This window comes from Lissotriton helveticus, chromosome 6 (genome assembly GCF_964261635.1).
Source record: "Lissotriton helveticus chromosome 6, aLisHel1.1, whole genome shotgun sequence".
Taxonomy (NCBI): Eukaryota; Metazoa; Chordata; class Amphibia; order Caudata; family Salamandridae; genus Lissotriton; species Lissotriton helveticus.
In genome coordinates, this window is record NC_136067.1 from 252,653,262 (window position 1) to 252,674,858 (window position 21,597).

Here is a 21,597-nt window from a genome sequence, read left to right on the forward strand (position 1 = left end):
GCATCACTAACAATCACCAGCAGTAAGCATTCCAGAATGTTCCTTTGTTTGATGATATCTGCTTGTGTTTTGAGGCCTAATGTGACATAATTCACCAGATAGCCCCTTTAAACTGGCTCAAACTAACAGTGACATTAATTGCAATGTTTGGGAGTGCATTAATAATAATTTTTGCACTCTTTTACAACAAACCCCGAAGTTATGTGACTGCCTGCATGTCCCCCTGTATGACTTCCTTTATTCCTTTTTGCCTCCAACTTATGCACAGACAGAGTGACACAAACAAGAGAAGAACACGCTTCTAGTCATAATGCATGACCACAACACTATGCATCCATGGTACCACAGCAGAAGAGCACCCTAACCATCTGCAAGCGCTTCAGCACCACATCAGGGGCAAGAAATGCTATATAAATGCAAATTGAATACAATGTTTACTTTGTATGGCACATAACAGACAACTTAACTTCTTCCAAGCGCTGTGAGTGAAAGAGCAGGAGATAAGCAAGACTTCTTCTTTTCTTCCTTTATAAGTGAACATTTGTTAGCTATTAAAACAAGCATTTACAATGCAATGGTTTCGCCTTTGGAAAAGTTAGAGCTATTGGCATTGTAAATGACAAAATTTGTATTTATGTGTTGGTTTTGAAAACAGATAAATAAATGGCATTGTCATTTACATTGCCATTAGCTTAATCTCTGCAGTCACTAGCACTCCATAGCACTCCCTAATCACTCTTCACTCCCTAGCACTCCCTAGCCCTCCCAAGTCACTCTGCACTCCCTTGCACTCTGCACTCCCTAGCACTCCCTAGTCACTCTGCACTCCCTAGGTACTCTGCACTCCCTAGGTACTCCCTCGCACTCCCTTGCACTCTGCACTCCCTTGCACTCTGCACTCCCTTGCACTCTGCACTCCCTTGCACTTCCTAGCAGTCCCTAGTCACTCTGCACTCCCTAGCACTCCCTAGTCACTCTGCACTCCCTAGCACCTCTGCACTCCCTAGCACTCCCTAGCATTCTGCACTTCCTAGCACTCCCTAGCAGTCACTCTGCAGTCCCTAGCACTCCCTAGCACTCTGCAGTCACTCTGCACTCCCTAGCACTCCCTAGCACTCTGCACTCCCTAGCACTGTGCAGTCACTCTCCACTCCCTAGCACTCCCTAGTCACTCTGCACTCCCTAGTCACTCTGCACTCCCTAGCACTCCCTAGTCAGTCTGCACTCCCTAGCACTCCCTAGCACTCTGCACTCCCTAGCACTCCCTAGCACTCTGCAGTCACTCTGCACTCCCTAGCACTCTGCACTCCCTAGCACTCTGCACTCCCTAGCACTCTGCAGTCACTCTCCACTCCCTAGCACTCCCTAGCACTCTGCACTCCCTAGTCACTCTGCACTCCCTAGCACTCTGCAGTCACTCTGCACTCCCTAGCACTCTGCAGTCACTCTGCACTCCCTAGCACTCTGCAGTCACTCTGCACTCCCTAGCACTCTGCAGTCACTCTGCACTCCCTAGCACTCTGCAGTCACGCTGCACTCCCTAGCCACTCTGCAGTCACTCTGAACTCCCTAGCCACTCCCTAGTCACTCTGCACTCCCTAGTCACTCCCCAGTCACTCTGCACTCCCTAGTCACTCTGCACTCCCTAGTCACTCTGCACTCCCTAGTCACTCTGCACTCCCTAGTCACTCTACACTCCCTAGTCACTCTCCACTCTCCACTCTGCACTCTGCACTCTCCACTCTCCACTCTGCACTCTCCACTCTGCACTCTGCACTCTCCACTCTGCACTCTCCACTCTCCACTCTCCACTCTCTACTCTGCACTCTCTACTCTGCACTCACACTCTGCACACTCACTACTCTGCACACTCACTTTGCACTGTGCACTCACTACTGTGCACTCACTACTGTGCACTCACTACTGTGCACACTCACTCTGCACTCTGCACTCACTACTCTGCACACTCACTCTACCCACTCACTCTGCACTCTGCACACTCACTCTGCACACTCACTCTGCACTCACACTCTACCCACTCACTCTGCACTCTGCACACTCACTCTGCACACTCACTCTGCACTCACACTCTACACACTCACTCTGCGTAATATCACTAACTGGCTGTCCGAGGTTAACATTTTTTTAAATTACACTAAATGTCATTTAATCTTATTTTTCCACCCTGCCTGTGAATGAAACATTACTTCTGAGTCCATCAAGTAACTGATTATCGTTTATATAACACACATTTGCAAAATCTGCTCAGCGTGAGCCATTTATGGGGCTTGCTGTATGTTGGCACGTTGCCTTGTTCGTTCTAGCGGGATCCGATGTTGAACCCTTCAGTGTGGTAGTGGACAGTCCGACAACAGAGCTTTCACCTTTACATTGAAATATTGTTCATAATAAAACAAGAAGTCTACATTTTAATGCCTAAATTAGTTATAAGATAGAAACTTGGTTAAAGGTTTCATGGTATTAAAATCGTAAATCATAACATGTTTGTAGATGAGCACAGTTAGTTAATTAATCTTTATATTTACTCTGATGGCGCTATACAAACTGATTTGTCTCTAGGCGCCGATGCTAAAAGGAGAAATTATTCTAGGCCTTCACCCTAACTCCTGCGGGACAGTTCTCATTAGAGCTGCTGTACTTACACCAGGATGCACTTCTCAGAATATACTTTTTAGGTGCGTCACACATTGTACAGGGGATGCAGCGCCCGGTCACAACGACACGGCTCACCCACTTGCTTCAATTACACAAATTTACTATATGTGCTTTTCTCTTTCCCTGCTGGGTGACTTTCCGCAAAAGGGTCATTTTGGTGTATCATTCCTGTAATATCCTTTTCTCATCATGCTACATCAAGCGCTCTCTCAGTGTCTCCATATAAAGTGTTATTGAGCGCGTGTTATTTTGAAACCATCACAGACCTAGAAGGCCTTTTTAAGCATTTGTCTAAAACGATTAAAATCAGGAGACAGTAAATTAGAGTACTAAAGATAAATGTTGTTCAAGAATAAAACTGACCTTCTTATGAAACAGCTGCATATGAAGCAAGTGATATTGTGTATTTTATAATTTTTTATATAAATCTTTTTATTTCAAGAACCAACAAGCAGATACATTCACCACAAATGAGTATACCATCCTTTCTCCTGATTATAGCTTTAATATTCTTGACACTTCTTACAGTCCTACTGGCAAGTTGTTCCTCCATCACTCCATCCTCAATCTATCTCTCCTGCATTTCCTCCACCCTCCTCTGAAGCTCTGGCGCCGTACATGGGTTGCCGCTAAAGTCATTCCATTTACTCCAGACCTTCCTCCATTTGTGGGGGGCAACATCTACTGGTATACACCGCCTTCTCCGCCACCATACACCATTCCATATCCCTCTTCCTGTCTCCCAGGGAGGAAGTCACATCAGAAACCCAAGCATGTACTATATTTCTTTTGGCGATAATCAGTGCTAGAGTCACCCCTATTTGGTCTCCACTTCCCAAATCCGTTGCCTCCCACACATTTAGGAGACACAATTTTGCCGAACTTAGCAACTCACTCCTGTACACTTCATTTAAACATTGAATTATTTTCGACCGGTATTCTTGAATTTTGGGGCAAGCCCATATTATATGGAAACCGGGCTATGATCGCAACCTCCCAGGGGGAGGCCATTGCCTCCTGCCACTCATCATCTTGCAAATCAGAGATGTATTTTTCCCATTTCACTTTTAAGTGTGTTAAAGTATCTGGTGCATGATTTATTTGTTTTTTAGATGTTAGTGAGGTCGCCTTTTGGTGATGTACTCTTCCAATAATCGGTTTTCGAGCGGGGATGACTCTGGAAGAGGGACCCCTTTCGGGAGGGTTGCCTGTAGGGCGTGACGGAGTCGTAGATAGTGGAACGCCTAGGCGGGGGCTAAGTTGTAGTCTTCCTGTAAATGGTCTTATCCTCCCTCCCCTCGTATCTCACTGTTGAGACACCCAGCAGGTTCCACTTGTCAAAAGATTCCCCCAGAGGAGTCGCTCGTGTGATTTGATATTGTGTATTTTTAAAGGTGGGGAGCACAGATAAACTATCATTCTTTTTAAATGAGAAGTTGCTTCATTACTTTCTCAATGTGCACTCATTGCAAATGTTCGGAGTAACCAGCAGATGATACATGGTTTGTGTTTTTTCAAATGCCTGATCTACAGTAACAGAGAATGTCAAAGTGTGAAAGCAAACCAGCATGCATTCACAACAGCCTCTCCCCGTGCTTTTCTGTAGCCTCCTACCTGCTGGCCTCAGCGCCCGCTCTCCGGTGTTGTGGAATACGGCTGCACAGCAGCCGTGCCCACTTCAGGAGAGTTGAACCTTGGCTTTACAAGGCAGAAGCTGCAGCGCATCCAGCCACTGATAGGAATGTGCCCATCGCTGTGGTTATGGGGACACTCTGAAAGAGTCTGAATAAAGTGCTCAACTGTTCCGTTTGAATGCACGGTTACGAATAATAATAATGAAGTTCCTGAAGGTTGCATATGAGCACTTTCCGAGTTGCACAACTTCAAACAAGCGGTCACTAATTAAAGCAGTCGATGTCTACACTGCGTGGAGTGGGAGGGTACAGAAAAGGCAGGCGGGTTGTGCGTAATGAAGGAGGGGGGAAGGTAATGGAGGAGAAGGGCAGGGATTAAAGATGTAAAGAAAGGGTGATGGAGGAGAGAATGACTACGTGCTCTACATGAAACGCAGCTACAGACGTTATAAAGCGCTGCTTTAGGACAACGGGAAGGGGGCGGGAACGGGGACAAACAAAAATAAACCCCGCCCACGGCCGCGATGACGACATCGCAGAGGCGGAGAGCGAAAAAATCTCGGGAACGCCCACGAATCTGGTCCGGCCATGACGGACAGATCTCTGTTCCAATGGCTAGCCTCCATTTATGGAGCTAGCCAATGAAACAGAGGGCGGGACTAAGCCCTACACTGTAGGGACATAAGATTTCTCCTGGGCGGAGCTAGGAGCTCCGACGCCAGGCGAAACCTAAAAATTCTTGCCTACTGGCCATCCTAAAACGAAACAGGTGGGCCCCTTTCTGAGGCTGAGTCCTGTCTGTCTTTCTGTTTTTCATTCACCCCCACCCCATTCCTGCTCCCATTTTTCTTTCAACATCCCACTTTGCAATCGCAGGTAATATTAGATCTCATATTTCACCCTCCAGCCAGAGACGTTTTGGGAGTTATTTTTTCTGTAAATTATACATACGTAATGTTTTCATGAAAATTCAAAAGAAAAAAAGAGTGTAGTACTATGCCTGAAAGGTGAAACATGCCCAGGCAGCATCCCATTCATAACTTATTTTGTGCACCTGATTACAATGAAACTACACAAAATCTTCATTGTTACATTTTCCCTCCTCAGAATATGGCGCACCTTCTGGATTTGCAAATTTGGTTGCAGAGCAGCATTTTTTCGGGGTTCCTGTGAATGTCATCATATCCTATTTGGTAGGTTTGTGGATATCCACCAACAATTTTTAGACCGTGTCCTACTCTGGAACAGGCTTCTCCAACGAGTAGCTTGTGAGCTGCTGATAGCTCTCAGGCTACCTGTAAGTAGCTCTCCTGTGTGTGGGTTCCGGAGTAGCGTGCTATTCGCCAAAACAGCCCTTTGATCCCTCATAAGAGATAGTAAGTGCTATGTAAATGCAATTACAATATGTTTTCCAAAATTGTCAGCGTGTATTTGAGATGAAAATGTGTGTATTTTCAGAACTCCTAAGTGGATGTTTGTCTTAAATAGTTGCATTTCCATTTGAATTTCCATTTCAACCGTTCCAGCCGTTCGCTTGGGCAACAATAAACATATGCTACTTCAGAGCTAAGACACTCCTTCAGGTTGAACGGTAAACGTCGTTTACAACACGGTGTTTACACCGCACAACCTTTACCACGCTGCCATTACAACGCAAGTCGTTACTACGACTTTCGCTGGATGGCGCTGTTGGTTAAGGAATATTGTAATTTTCTATTCCAACACCTTCCCTACTGTAATGTGGGCTGGTGTTGGAATAGAAAATTATAATAATCCTCAATCCGCGCCCTCCAACGCAAGTCGTTGTAACAACTTGCTTTGTAAAATCTGCGATGTAAAGTACCGCGATCAAAATGATCGCGTTGTACTATCATACATCGGGTTGAACATGGGCTTTAAAATGCATGTTATATTTAAAGTTGGTGTTTGAGTGATAAATCATTAGACCCTGGGAGAACTTATTACTCATATTTTTGACTTGGTGCATGGAAATTTGAGCTGTAGCATTTGTATTTTTACCCATGTAGAGGCAAATTGATCCCAAATTGATTAAACCTTTTTATTTTACATTATTGCTGGTAACCCTGCCAGATGCACTGAAGTGATCACTGCTGGAATATTTGCCTGTAAAGGCCACTAATGCAATCTTGCCCGGTGCAGCGATAATATTAGAAGCTCAGGCCGATATTTATTGAACATTCATAGCTCCTATTACAGTAAGGTTTGGACAGTGCTTAATTTGTCAAATATGAAGTGGAGGTGCTCACAGTCTTTAACAAGGCCACACCCATGTCCTGAGCTCCGCCCACTTCCTCCAGTGGCCCCACCCACTTTCCTTTATTGGCTCCACCCACATCTACAAGCCTCGACACATCAGAGTTACCTCCTCCCTTATTGAGTTCCGCAAGAAAAATGAAGGGTTGGCTCTTTACAAAAGCAACTCCGGCACCTCACACCTACATTCCTGCCCAAATCCCTGGATACCCTCCTGGGTGATTAGTGCGCTATACAAATCAATATAACATATTGGAAGCCTATGACAAAAACTTAAAAGTGAACTCAAATTAGAGAAAGGTCATTTGAGGACTTGAGGCAGCTTTGCAAATAAAAGAAAATGTGCTTGCACTGCTCTGTTTAAAAGAAAGGAAAGAATGAAGGAAGGAATACATTAAAGAAGGCAGTAACAAATGTGGACAGGAAGAGGAGCACTGGAGTAAGGAAATAAATAAGTAATGGGTGAGAGAAGGAGGAAATAAGAAAGGAATGTGAAAGGAAGAAATTAAGGAATAGAGGGAGAAACCATGTATGTTTGAAAAGCACATATTCAACTAGAGGGGGCCTTGACACCAAATTAAAAATGTGGTTATCCAGCTCAATTGCACTAAATTTATCTAAAGATGAAAGACTGAGTGACCACACCAAGATTTCAATGTATGACACTGAGATAGAACACAGATTCCTGGAGTAGATATTAACACATGTGCAAGAAGGAAAAAATTAAAAGGGAGAGTGAGTGAGGAGGAGAGGTGCAAAGGCAAAGATAGATGCAGTAGACAATGTGAAGAGAAATGTGGAAAGCAGAGATTGGGATTGCAAGATTGGAGTGGAACGTGATGAGAAGGAAAAGTGAAAAGTGGAGAAAGGCAAGGGAAGAAAAGCGAACAGTGGGGAGTGTGTGAGAGTAGAGAGGAAGGGAAAGATGGAAAGGTGAACAATGAAAAGCAGTTAATGAGGGGAGGTGGGGATTAAGAAAAACGCAGATATAGGGCAGAAAGTGAAGTAAGATTGGAGAGAAGTGAAGGAGTGAGGTGTGAAGGGGAGGAAGAAAAGCAGATACTGAGATAGAGCAAGCAAAGAGTACACCTCTGCGTTTATTAAATATACAGTCATTAATTATGTAAAGTTGAGAGGTGACAGGAGTGTATCATTCTTGGCCTATCTCATCAATGCACAGCAGTGTTGTCCAAGACACACAATAGTGATTCTTTAACTGTGTTAAGTTTTATGCCATAAAAAGAGGTTTTGTTATGTCACAATAGGTATTCCTAATAAAACATAATAAAGTGTCAACTATACCACTGGGATTACGCCTTGATGGAGAACCACACTCTCATGCTTCAAACAAATAGTTCTATTACATGATCAGACTATAAGTCGCAAAATTCCACTGCCACCTATTTTCAAATGAAGTCAGACATTCAACTCCATTCAGACAGGCTTCCACACATACTTTTTAACTAATAAAGCACAAAGTTCAACTGAGTCTGCCACCTGTGCTATATTAGGATTGTAATTTATGATCAGCGTGTAACAAAAGGGCATCTGTGACAAAGAACAGAAACCCACTGAGCTATCCACATAATATAGTTCTGTCATCTGCATGGTACATGTTCTACTTTACCCCTCTCTCTCCAACAGGGACATAAGGCTGTAAGTATGCAGCAGGGGTTTACGGGACATGGGTTTTGGAGGTGAAGAGAAGGTGTGGGGCGATAGATCTCAGCAGGCTTTTGGGGGTGGGGGGAGTTACAGAGCACCCAACACAGCCTAGCCCCATTGATAGCACGTCTTGAATCAATGCTTTTTTTCTCCAGGTCAAAGCTGAGAAATTCCCTGTGTATCTTCTCTCTGATTAGGGAGATTTGAAAAGCCTCCTGGTTCAAGTGGCCAAGACTGAGAAGGGCTTTGCGGTCTCACGTGCAAAATCAAAGTATGGATACTCAGGGCCCAGTGCATGTTTTAATACAAAGCGATGGTGGGGAGGGGTGCTCTGAGAGTGAGGGAGGGAGTCAAGGGGTACTGTAACAGGAGTGAGCAAGTGTTGTTGCAGGGAGGGGCATTGTGATACAGAGGGGAAGGGGACTGTAAGCAGAGGGGCACTGAGATACAGGTGAGAAAGGCACTGTGGAGAGACGGGCACTGGGATAGTGGGAGAAGGCCACTGTGGAGAGAGGGGCACTGTCGGAGGTAGCGGTGGGGCACAGGCACAGTGGCAGGGATGGGAGGTGTTCTTCAAGGTGCTTGTGGCTGCAATGGTGCCCATTGCAGAAGGGAGAGGACGGGTCTGATAGAGACGAGATGGTACTGGGACAGGTAGGAGCATGGTACTAATACACTGACTGGCAGGAAGAAATGTTTTCCCTTTGGGACCACCCTCAGCTGCTTCCCGTATTTTGTTATTATGCTGCAAGGCCTTGTCTGGGCTCCTGAGGCAGGCAGCTACTGGGCGGTTTCCTGCGGGTGCAACTGTGCAGGAATTTATCGATGGTGTCCCACAGCCAAGCACTACTCTGTCACCTGTAGGATAACAGTTGTGACATTATTAAAATAACGCACACACAACTCACCTAAACTTGCAGCTTTGGCTATACTGGAAAGCGCACACTGCTGGGTAGCGCAGCTGAAATTATGCTCCCAGTTCATCATTTGCGCAGTTCATACTGCACATGACACAACACACCTGCCCTTCCCCCACCCTGAAGACCAGGCACTGGTGCGCGCAAAAGCAAGCACACTAGCAGCATGCACCAAATCTGAACATACAGCTGCACAAGCCTCGCTCAAGGCTGGGGCTTTTTAATGGCCTATGCACAGTGCTGGCTATGCATTGGAGAAAAATTCAATAGGTGGCGGTGCTCAGCACCTGAAAGCACCTGCACAAATTAAGCACTGGGTTTGGAGGCCCCTGCTTTGGAAACTCGGAAAATGTACTCTTTCAAAGCACAGGATTCAGTACGGGTGAATGCTAGGGGTTACTCCATGGGTACAATGCGCTTTTTCCTGTGGGAAAAAGTTACAAGTGACAAGGCACTTTTATGTTACACATCCATATGCAGTTATTCTATCAAATGAAAATTCTACATATATATTTGTTAAAAATGTGAATACACCTGGCATACTCCGACTGCTGATGATTTCTAAGAGTACTCTTGAAATTCATTAAACATTCTATAAGAGTTTTACATTTTCCCCAAACAAACGAATAAGCCAACAGAGGCAAACACCCTTACTTTTGTTTTATACATATCTCAGTTCTTCAACATGTCTTCATTTGTTAATTCAAGAGTGACTTCTAAACTGTACAGAGAGACCCATTGTAGTTTCTCTTGCGAATGTGCATTACTTCATTTACTGAACTCGTTACTACAATTCTGTGTAAGGAGACCAAGTTAGGTTTACGAGAAAGGGAGTGACCTCATTATATGGGTTCTGTTTCAGGATAAAGGGTTTTTGGTTTTCAGCCTGACTTGTTACTACTCCTAGACTGTTAAGGGTGGGTGAGTCATGTTTACCAAGGAATGAAGGGGGTTTTATTTCCTGCCCTTTATGAGTAATTGTTTTGCAACTCTCGCTTCCTCCTGTAATAGGAGCTGCACTTAAAGCATTAGACGCAAAATTATAAGATACAAATAACGATTGAACAACTTCTTGGTGACATAATTCTATTCGGTCTGAACATGACCACAGAAGTATGGCGGCTGCCATATTTCGACAGAATGAAGGTGGTAGAAAATGGCGTCTTAAAAAGTGAGAGCACTTTGCCTGTAAATTGAAGTCTGAGCTCTGAGACTCGTGTCTTTCATTCCAGGTTCATCCTTATACACACAGCTGCCCTTTCTTTACCAAACAACGCCTTATGCTCCTCATTCATTACTAATCTACATTTCGCATCGGTGTCGGAGGCGGTTGGATTATTGGATCAAAGTCTCTTATTATCCCGCACTTAGAGGGAAACAAAACGAAGTGTAGCTTAAAGCTATATCCTTTGCAGTTTTGGGCACAATGGATAAATATTCTATCTCACCGGATGCCATGTGCATTCTGACTGAGTATCCCAGCATGCACCGCTCTGTCCTGCAGGCCAGGGATCTTGCATCTGAAGAGCAACACAACTCTTTTTTGATTCAACCTCCAAATAGTACCGGTTGCCCGTGGTTTCAGACCGTGGCTATAAGAATAGTAGAAAACTTAAGGGAAAACACAGCAGATATAGAAAAGCAGAAAAGCAGGGCTGTTCTATATCGTGCGTTTGGGCAGCACGCCCCCATCAGGGCCAGTGTTTTATAAAACCAAAGATAGGCTGCTGTATTATTGCGCCACAAGAATCACAACAGAGCGCTAAAGTACTGGTTCAAAAAAATTGTATTATGCTCAAGAGAGAAGGAGCGCCTGAACAGCAAAATATTGTTTTCCCTTATGCTACCATAAATCCTTTGCTCTAGTGCTGCTGTCAGCTTTGCAGGTCAACAGACATGATTTAAAAATATCAGAGAACTGTGTTATCTGCCAATGAGTGACTATTCTGTTCACTTATTGAATGTTTACAGTTGATTTTAATGTTGATTGAACACCCAACACAGTGTGGCAGAAGTCTTCTAGGTAAAGTAGGGAGATGGACAGAACTATACCAAAATAGAATATTTCCACTGTACAGAATTTTTATTAGGTTAGAATGTTTACAGCCAAGGAGTTTTTATCTTGTGGACCATACAAATGGGAGGCAAGACAACATAAGTGTCTGGGAAGATAACAGTGAACGAACTTCTATTCACTGCGCTGCTTGATCCACAATCCTTCCTTTCTACTTAAAAACAAGTACAGGTAAAGGGAACTGGGCTCGCTTTGCTAATGCTTGTATTTGTTTTTCCAATGCTTGTTAACATTAAACTTCTTCCCAGGACAAAAGCACAAACATTATTTCAGAAGTATTTATGCACTAAAGACCATCAGGTTTCACTTTAAAGCCATATGACAGCCTTCTTGGCGCAGTATAACTGATATTAAATATTAGAATAACGTAGATGGCTCCCACTTTGTGTGGTGTTGCATCACATTGATTCTATATGCAATGTGACATAATGTGGAGGCCATCATGGAATACATTTTTCTTTTATTGTACAATATAGTTACACTATTTCAAGATGACCATCACATTGTGCCAAGAAATAATTTAACAGCTTTCTTGGAACGGTATAATTGGGTTCACTAATTCAACAAAACAGAATTTCAAGATGGCTGCCACATTGCACCATACTGCGCGACATCATGTCTATGTGCAATATAATATAACCTGGCATTACGTTTAGATGAAAAGACTAGAATATAATTTATAAAGCAAATACGGGCAGCGATAAGTAGCACGCAGTGGTGGCGGAAGGTGGGTGACCATGTTTATTGTGTACAAGAGAGGGCAAAAGGATACAAAGCATCAACTAATCAAAACATTGTGAGACTGAACTGATCATCTGGTGGGATAAACAAAAGACTAGGGAGACTAGCTGTGCAATTGCAAGCGGGGAGATGAGATTGACAAGGAAGCCATACAGTCGTGAAAAAGGGGCAGACCGAAGTCCCACTCAAAGCATATGATGAAGTACTAAAAACAGTATGTTTGCAGACAGGTAAAGCGGTCTAGAAAGCCCTAATGGGAACATACCAAAAAACAAACACATCTGAATGTTGAAGAACCTTATTTATTCACTGTAAAGATCTCAAACCAGAAAATAGTTAATCCTGCAAAAAGGTTAATCCTGAAGAAATCCTTACCAGCACCAGTCCTAGACTGTATGAATTAGTTATAATTATCTTTAAAACTATGTACAGGATCCATCTGTTGCAAACCTAGTTATAAAGCAATGGAGCTCTGTACAAGCGAGAGGCAGATGGTAGAGGTGCAGGAGAGGCAAAGGTGGGTGCAGCTCACACTCCAGGAAAAGATGCAAGGGCTTGATGGTGATATTTTGTATTTTGTCTAAATTGAGGCAAATGTCCTGAAGAAGGTTTTAGGCAACGGTCTGCAGAAAGCCGAAAGGGTGTTACAATAGTTATCTTTATCTTCGCCAGTGGCTCCACAATAGGAAGTGGGATGAAGATGGTTAAATGGAGCCAAAGCCTATTCTTTGGTTTGTGACTTATGCAGGCTTGTGGCAAGTGTGCCACACTGCCTGATCAGTTTTATAAGTAAATGGATTTTATTGCAATACGATAAAATGTGCATTTACACTATTCTACAACTTGATCATATATGTATTTTCTTTTAATTATTTTGAGGGTTATGGAATGTTATGTTAAAATAATTTTATAATGCGCACAGCTACCCAAAAAGGGTTTCCCAGCGCAGACCTGAAGGAACCAAGGAAATGAAAAATTATTGATTAAACAACCAAGTTTTTAGTAATTTACGGAAATTCGTGTAGAGTGTTTCTTTACGAATCGCTATGGGGAGCGAATTCCATAGAGTGGTTCAATATAAGAAAAAGAGTGACCACCCATTCTTGTGAGTTTGACCCTAGGAACCACAATTTTTTCCTGAGTCGTGGAACGCAACAGGCGGGAGGGCTGATAGGGGCGGACTAGATTTTGCAGGTATTGAGGAGAAGTACCTGTCTTGATCTTGAACATATAGTTCAGGCCTTTAAACTTGGTCCGATTTTCCACTCTAAGCCAGTGTAGATCTCTCAGGGCACTAGATGTAGAAGACATTCTTGGGATTTTGCAAAGCAATCTTGCGGCAGAATTCTGCACCACCTGAAGCTTACGTAATACATCCCTATTTGCTCCCAAGTAAAGAATATTCCCGTAGTCCAATCTAGGTGTTACAAGTGCCGGGACTACAGTCTTTTGGGTAGAACTAGGGAGCATCCAGATGATTTTCTTCAACCATTTTAAAATGGTGAAGTAGGTGGCTGCAGTTTTTACCGTGTGTTGCTTCATAGATAAATGACTATCAATGAAAAATTCCAGGTTGCAGACCTGAGAGGTGGGCACAGCTAGAGGACCCATTATACTGGGCCAATGTTGGGGGCCCCAAAGGTCTTTATTTTTCCCTAGAATAAGGACCTCAGTTTTTTCACCATTGAGCTTGAGTAGATTGATTTGCATCCAAGATGTAATGTCACTCAAGCCTACTTGAAGAGTTGAGGGTCCTGGCAGCTTTTCCGCAGAAAGGGAAAAAATTATTTGGGTGTTGTCAGTGTACGAAAAGAGAGACAGCCCAGCTTCTTCTGCAATACCTGCCAAAGGTTGTACATATCCATTAAACAGAGGAGGGCTTCAAATTGACCCCTGAGGTACCCCATAGGGAGAAGAGTGTATTTTTGATGCAGCCCTAGAAGAAAAAACATGAAAAGTCCGCTTGATAGAAAAGAAGACAGCCAGCCAAGTGCTGTACCAGTAATACCAAGTGACTGCAAAGATTTAATTAACACGGTGTGAGAGACAGTGTCAAATGCAGCACTCAAGTCTAACAGTATGAGGGCCACTGTGTGACCTGTATCTAAATGGTGCCGTAGCATTTCAGTAACACCAAGAAGAGTCGTTTTGGTCGAAAAACCCGCTCGGAAGCCAGACTGAGAAGAATACAAAAAGTTAGAAGATTCAATAAACTCAGTTAATTGTAGGTTAACATGTTTTTCCAGGATTGTGGAAAAAATTGGAAGCAGGGAAATGGGCCTAAAATTGGATGATCAGCATTAGCCTTTTTCAAAAGTGGGAGGACCATGGCATGTTTCTAATTAGGCAGAACCATGGCCTCTTGGAGCAAAGCGTTAAGTAGCCCATAACAATTTTCAAGGATTGCAACTCAAGTTGCTGAAGTACTGGGGCAGGGACGAGATCAAAGGGAGACCCTGATTTAATGCTGCCTAAAATTCTTTTTAAAGAATTAATATAGGGAGGTGACCACGTTTCCAATTTTGGGGACAATTCAGCAGTAAAAATGGGCTCAGGAGAGGAAACTGACTGAATAGGCGCCATTGGTCTAGTTTTATCCAATGTCAGATATATTTTCTCCACCTTATTTTAAAAAAAAGGTAGCAAGAGTGTTACATTGTGATTCATCTAGAATAGGAGAAGTAGGCTGAGTATCTGAACCAGCTAACTTTTTAACCCAACAGAGTACATGAACAGTTCTTTGCATTGGAAATAGTGGAGGGGACATATTTCGCTCGAGCTAGTTTACATAGAACTTGATATTTTTTTTAAGCAATTTTGTATGCAATTTTAGATTCTGAGGAATAGTTTTTCCTCCAGCATATTTCCAATGCTTTACATTTACTTATTTCGTTTTTTAGTTATTCTGTAAACCAAGGAGCGGGGGGATGATGGTTATACAATTTTGTAACAGAAATTGGGAGGCAGTCATCAGTTGCATTAGAAATCCAGCTGTAAATAGTTTCCAAAGAAGACATCGACATTGAATCCATAATTGGAGCACTGTTGGACAGGGTTCGATTAAACGCTTCCATATCCAATTTCCCCCAGTTTCTGGATTGTGATTGCGATCCAGATGTAAACAAATTCACTGGGGCTGTTCAGTAAAACTTGACCACAAAGTGATATGACCAACATAAGGGAATGGCAGGAGGACAATGAATGTGAGATAAATTGGAAAAGATGGAGTCTAATAGGTGGCCTGCCGTATGCGCCTGGCCACAGTTGCAAAGTAGTAAGTTCATAGCAGCCAGATCCGAGATCAATGCGCAGCTAGTTGTGCACTCAGTGTTGTCAAGATGAAGATTTAAATCACCTAAAATGGTGAAATTAACCATTTTAAGTAGATAGGGGGCAATCAGGTCTGGGAATGACGACGCCCAAGGACTGAGCGGTCCTGGGGGGCGATAAACCAGCGTACCGGAGAAAGTGAAATGAGAAGTCAGGGTAAGTTTGAATACAGCTGCTTTGCAACCAGAAATAGACAGATCCTCAAATTTGCATGAGTAACATTTTTTAAAGATTAGCGCAATGCCTCTTCCTACCATTAGATTTCTATATTTTCTGACTAGGGCACAGTTAGCGGGTAAAGCCGTGGCCACATCTGGTCCTGAGCTTGTGTGCAGCCATGCTTCAGTTTAAAAAATTGCATCTGGTTGTTCACTACTTAATAAATTAAAAATATCCTCCTTATGTTTAGGGAGGGATCGACAATTAATAGTCCAAAAGTTAAACACTTTGTTAGAAGAGAGACAGTGATTTTGTTGAGCAGGTGCACAGTCTATGATTGTACTATTTGCTTCACTGGAGGGTATTGTGCAAAAGGTAAAATCATAATGAGAACAAATAATAAAGTCATCTACAGGATAAAATAGGCTACAGTCAGGGTGGAGCTTACCGCGAAAATTCAGCAGTTGTTCAAATGAATATTGGATTAGCTGTGGGCGGAGGTACTGACATTTGGGCAGTTTGTGGCCTCTGGTCCCATACGGTCTCGGATGGACGCAGGCGGGCTTGCCTTTCGCGTGACTTCGGCGTAAATGGTCATGAACTAAATTCGTAATTATTAAAAGCTAATGTCCTTTTGTTGGTTAAGCAGTTAGCAATTGATGTACATTACAGGGTCAATGAAGGCAAACTCAAAATGTAGGTCCTTATTACAACTGGTCAGTCAGTGCTTTAAATAGTCAGGTACTGTCCAGTACCGAGTACCCGCACTTCTTTAATATGAAAGAGAGAGAACCTGCACTTTTCAGCACTGCTGCTATACATTTAACGAGGGAGTGGCGACAGTTACTCGGAGAAAACAGGTACTCTAAATAGTGAGGACCTGCAGTCATTTTGGAATCCCTGAACCCAAAAGTTTCACTCGACTCTCAATAGCATCTTTACTACTCGGACTCTCCATGCTTAGAATGTTATTGAGAAAGACAGCTCCTGGCTGTATAGCAGAATATTAAGAACAGATATATTCCTCTACAAAAGCATACCTACCAAAATAATTAATAGAAATATATTGGCAAAGTCAGTATAGAAAAGGTAAGTATAGATTTACTATAAGTAGCTCCACATACTATAAACATCTATATATCAACAAGGTACGCTGCTGAGGAGTTTAGAACAGTAAATATAGACGTACCAATATACATTTAGGTTGAAAATTTAATGGTAGTCGATATTCTGGATACAATATGTTTTTAGGATGAAATTAAAGGCTTTATGTGGAGAAGCACCACACTGGTCGTACTCCCAACCCCAACCATCCTCTATAGCTAACAAGTAAACTCCCAGTGATCCTGGTGAACCCATCATGCCTTGACTGCTGGCTGGTTGCGGAGGACAAACAGACTGACCAGGGCCTCCTCCAAAATCAATCCGGTCTTGCTTGTCCCAGTCCAGGAGCCACCATCCCTTAGTGCCTCCCCTCCCCCAATAAAAATACTAGGTCCATTCCATTCTCTGATATGAACTTGTTCTAGAGTCATTTTACTGCACTTCTACATGGCGACAGGTGGGAATACCCTAGCGATGCCTCTCTTACCTATTGTAGGAGCTCCCAGATTTCGATAGGGACACTCCAGGCTGCCACCTTGAGACCTTCCGAAGAGGGCAGAATAGATGGCAATCACCATGCTTCTCTTGCAGCTCAGCCTCAGCTTGTCATCTTCACAGGCTACTTTGCTCTTGTACTCGTCTACGAAGAGAGAGAGGCATCTTCAGTTTACAAATACGTATAAAATAGACAACGCAACAATTAAGTTTCAACATTTTTTACCATGGCGCCTCAATAGCAGATGTGGTGCTTTATGTATACCATGTAGAATAGGCTTTATCACAAGTACTCCAGTAATTACGATGAGGCTGGTAACAGTGGGTACTGGTCCCATTGGATTCACGAGATCCACATATCAACTGCGGATTTGATGTTTGTCACGCTTCACCCCTCTCCCAGAATGTAAAACTTTTGTGCGAAACTACTTTGGAAAATGAGGAGATTGAGGTATGGAATAATGGATTCCTCTGGAAGTCACTTCTGAGGGTATCCTCAGGATACACCTCATAATCCCCCAATCTGACCTCTTCTTGAGTTACTGATACCCTGGTATCAGTAACCTAGGGGTTGTGGAACGGGGAATACCGGGAGGAAACCCAAGGCACTGGAAATTAGGTACCATCTCTTTGTGTCTTATTACAAACGAAGAGTGCAAAGCCACTAAAATCACTGGTTTACTGTTCCTGATTTGTGTTTTTATGTTTAATTTTCTTAGGACGGTTCATATTTGTACAGGCATTTTGATGAATAAACAAAATGTTCGTACTTTTTAAATCATATCTTTTTTTAATTATGTAAGAAATACATTGTAATACATACCACTGTGTAGAAACAACACTTTGGATTGATCTATTATACATTTATCATCAAATGTGTAACTTTAGGCTACAAACCAAATCATGGATACATTTCCTGTCTCCGGACTTGCATCTCTCTTTCTGCTAATATAGATTCTCTGTTTTCCCCACAGTTCATAGAGAAATTTAGTGACATGGATATTAACTTCTCGTTCCCTTCCCTCATAACACTTAAATTATGTAACACCGTTCTGTCCTTAAATCGTATTCACTGTGGCCAGGTAGCAGGCGGATCTTTCAGACTTCTCAGCATTTCTGCCCATTCTGCAAGATCATCAGTCACCCTCTGATCTTTTCGTCTAGCCCGGATATGTTGCTTCTCTGCCAATGCCCACTCTAAAATATCTTTCCTCCATGACTCGGATCCCCGTGCTCTCTCTTTGGTTCATTTGGTCCAAATCGCTAATCCATGCTTTGCTAACACTGTTCCCAGTGCCACAAACGTATGCCTTATTTTGTGTTTTCCCATGCAGACATTTTTCAATATTTTTTTCTGGCAACAAATAAGTCACTATGTTACAGCTCATCACCACTGCATCCCAGAACCCCTGTATGTTGAGGCACGTCCAGACCATATGCAAAAACCACACCCTCGATGCCCCACGTCTGATGCACACTGATGATCTGTTTGGGTATATTTTGGGAATCTCTGTGGTGAGACCTAGGTTTCACGTAAGTAGAAGAACTGAACAGATTCAACTCTGGCATTGGTGGAGATCAGCTTTACCTGTGTTCATGCTTTCTTCCTCTCCCTGCCTGCCAACTGGTCATGCCATTCACCTGGACCCAGAAGTTCTCCTCGTCTGTCTTGTCTTTGTGTTTTGTGGAAGTTAGTTATCAATCCTTCCCCACTACAAAATGGTCATACTTAACAGAAATGTCTCAAATAAACAGAAATGTAAGAGATATACTCTGTATCGAATATCTCTGTGAATTTTGCAAACCACAGCTCTATGGTCTTTAAGTTAAATGTAGAAATAGGGGTTCGGGTCTAACCAAGCTATAAAGCGACTTATCTTATCGATTAAGTGAATAGAAGGTGTACCTCAAATGCTTAATGACAATATTTCCCTCTGTGTCAGTGGATTTAAAATAACTACATAAAAAGCAAATGATATCTGCTCTCAAAATTTACATGCCACTACACAACCAAATCCTACCTCAGCAGTTCTTGCAGAGTGTTTCCCTCCACCCTCACTTCGAACTTTGGCGCTGCCTTTGTCTACGTGAACTAAAGCATTTTCCCTTTATAACTGACACATCAGTTTGTAGGTTGCCAAATAAATACCAGAATTTGGAACCGATCCTAAGAATTTTCTTTGCCCCTTTGAGGTTTGGGAATAGAGTTTAGTAGAGCAAGTCATTTTCCACACTAGCTGCCTTAAAAAAACTGCTCCCTCATACAGATCCATATTTCCCAGAGCCAAATTCGCCCCACAATCTCCAGGGTGCAGTTAGCATTCTATTAGTAGTCTCATTTTTGTCACTAGCCATCAAACCTGGCCAGTAGAAAACACCAGATTTTAACTGCAAAGTAATACTTGACTTGTTATAAACTTATTTGAGTGCTGTCTGTAATGTGTATTAGAGGACCCCTACATCCTGCAGGTCACACCCTGAACTTGGTTCACATTCGATATCGAAGTCACAAGGCCTGCAGTAATGCTGCATGTATAGTCAAATCATCGTTAATTATAGTCAGTCGCTGAAGCATGCTCCGATGCGCATTAGTACACAAAAGGACAGGTCCCATGACCACTAGGAGCAGGTGGGAGATGATGAGAGAACGTTTTAAAGCTGCAAACAACACTCCTAGAAGGGAACACAAAATACTTCCAATTTAGTGATCCGTCTAAATAGGCTACATCCTAGTAGCATGGGCATCGTCAACATGGTGGCTCGCCATTAAATAGCATTAATGAAAATATGGACTAAACGTTTGAAATGAGTGGTTCAATGGAACCCTGGGCTATCAGAAATAAAAATGCCATCCTGGAAAACATTTGATGTAAGGAGAGAGGGGGGGAGAGGACATCACAGAACTTCCAAAAAGGCGAAATTTTCACTTGTATCAACGAGGTACCAGGCAATAAAAAATATATTTAGTCAGCATTAATCACAAAACAAAACCAGAGTAACTCAGAAGCCCTAAAGACAATCTTGTGTCCTAAAGGGCACTGCAAGGCTCTCCTGAGGGTTTTTGTGGACAACATTTCTAGCATCTAGATATCAAAGGCACACTACTTTCAAGTAGTAGCATACATTGATACAAACCTCCCTGTGTGGCCTTTTTCTTATCATTCAAATAGGTGGAAACAGACAAAGCGGTGATTTTGCATTTCAAATTCGAGTCTCCAACCTGGATGTTGAACCCTGTCCTTCGGTCCAAACAAAGCAGTTATCTCCTCCACCGGCATGCGACATAACACAGGTTTTTAACCCACTCTTTTACACTAACCTGTCCTGTATCAGCAAAAACCTCTAAAAGGTGAACATTATCCAGCTACAAGAAGACACTGAATCCAGTCACATACTAAATCACCTTCTGCAGCTACATTTCTGGGCCGTGCAGGGAAATGTCTAGAACCCACACCAGCAGCATCAGGGGAGACCTCCTCTCCACCCTTGAGGTAGGGAAGCAAGCTCTCGAATCCCCCTTGATTTCTCTCGAATGCGCAATATTGTGGATCACGAGATCTGTTTGGATAGGATCAATGGATGGGCAGTCTTACTTGGCACAGCCTCACAAAGAAGTTATTCTCTGCTCCATAACAGAAGCCAACTAGAGCGAATCAGAATGAATTGTGATTTGCGGTGCGCCAAAGAGTTCCTCTTTCTCACCACTACTTTTCAATATTTATCAACTCTACTGACACACATTCTAGATCAGGGATGCTCAGTACATGGGCAGTGGGCTTTTTGCACCACGATACACAATTTTCATGTGACTTTCTGGTAAACAGGATCGATCTGCTGCTATTTACCAAGGGACTGCTGAGAATCAGTAGGGTTGAAAAGCCTCGGGTACTTGCCAGGATGTACATCTCACTATGAAAAAGAACTGCACAGAGGTGTAGAGTCAGCCTTTTACTAAAAACCTAATGTGATTAAAAAGCTGCAGTACCCGAAGCCTGTACTGTCAGAATTGCCAAGAAATAAAAACGTGAACTAATACTGCAACAAGTCCAAAAGCAGCAGTTGATCTAAAATCTTCACTTTACTATAAGTAACGGCCAATCAATGGGATTTGATGAAAAAAATCAGTATGAACAAATTTATTGTCAGAAAAAAATACAAAACACAACTTTGTGACTTTAGGAATCTTGTTTCCGTCACTAAATGAGTTTTGGAAGTTTAACAATTCCATGCAAGTCTATACCGATCACGATGTAAGAGAAAATACAGAATTTTAGAGAAAATGTTAATAAGTATAATGTTTATAGCACACAATACTAATTCTATGTGCTGTAAATAAATAACTGATGCTAACACTAATCAATTTATGGTAATCGATTTACTGACCTCAAAAGGATGGAAAGCTGAATCTGTCTTTCCGGGATTCAAAACAGTGATCATCTAAGTACCAAATTCGCCATCAGAGAACGTTTAAACTCAAAAGAGCCATCTTGACTGACTAAACTCCACATCTTCTGATGCGACGGCTTCA

General features: G+C 42.7%; 1 protein-coding gene across 1 annotated transcript in view; it reads right to left on the reverse strand.

The window, feature by feature from the left end:
* The window catches only part of LOC144762482 (protein eva-1 homolog C-like), an 811,149-nt gene that overhangs the window by 420,096 nt on the left and 369,456 nt on the right, over nucleotides 1–21,597 (reverse strand). The window contains exon 4 of the mRNA XM_078647696.1: nucleotides 17,062–17,214. Within this exon, the coding sequence (XP_078503822.1) occupies nucleotides 17,062–17,214 (153 nt within the window). The remainder of the gene's footprint in view (nucleotides 1–17,061; nucleotides 17,215–21,597) is intronic.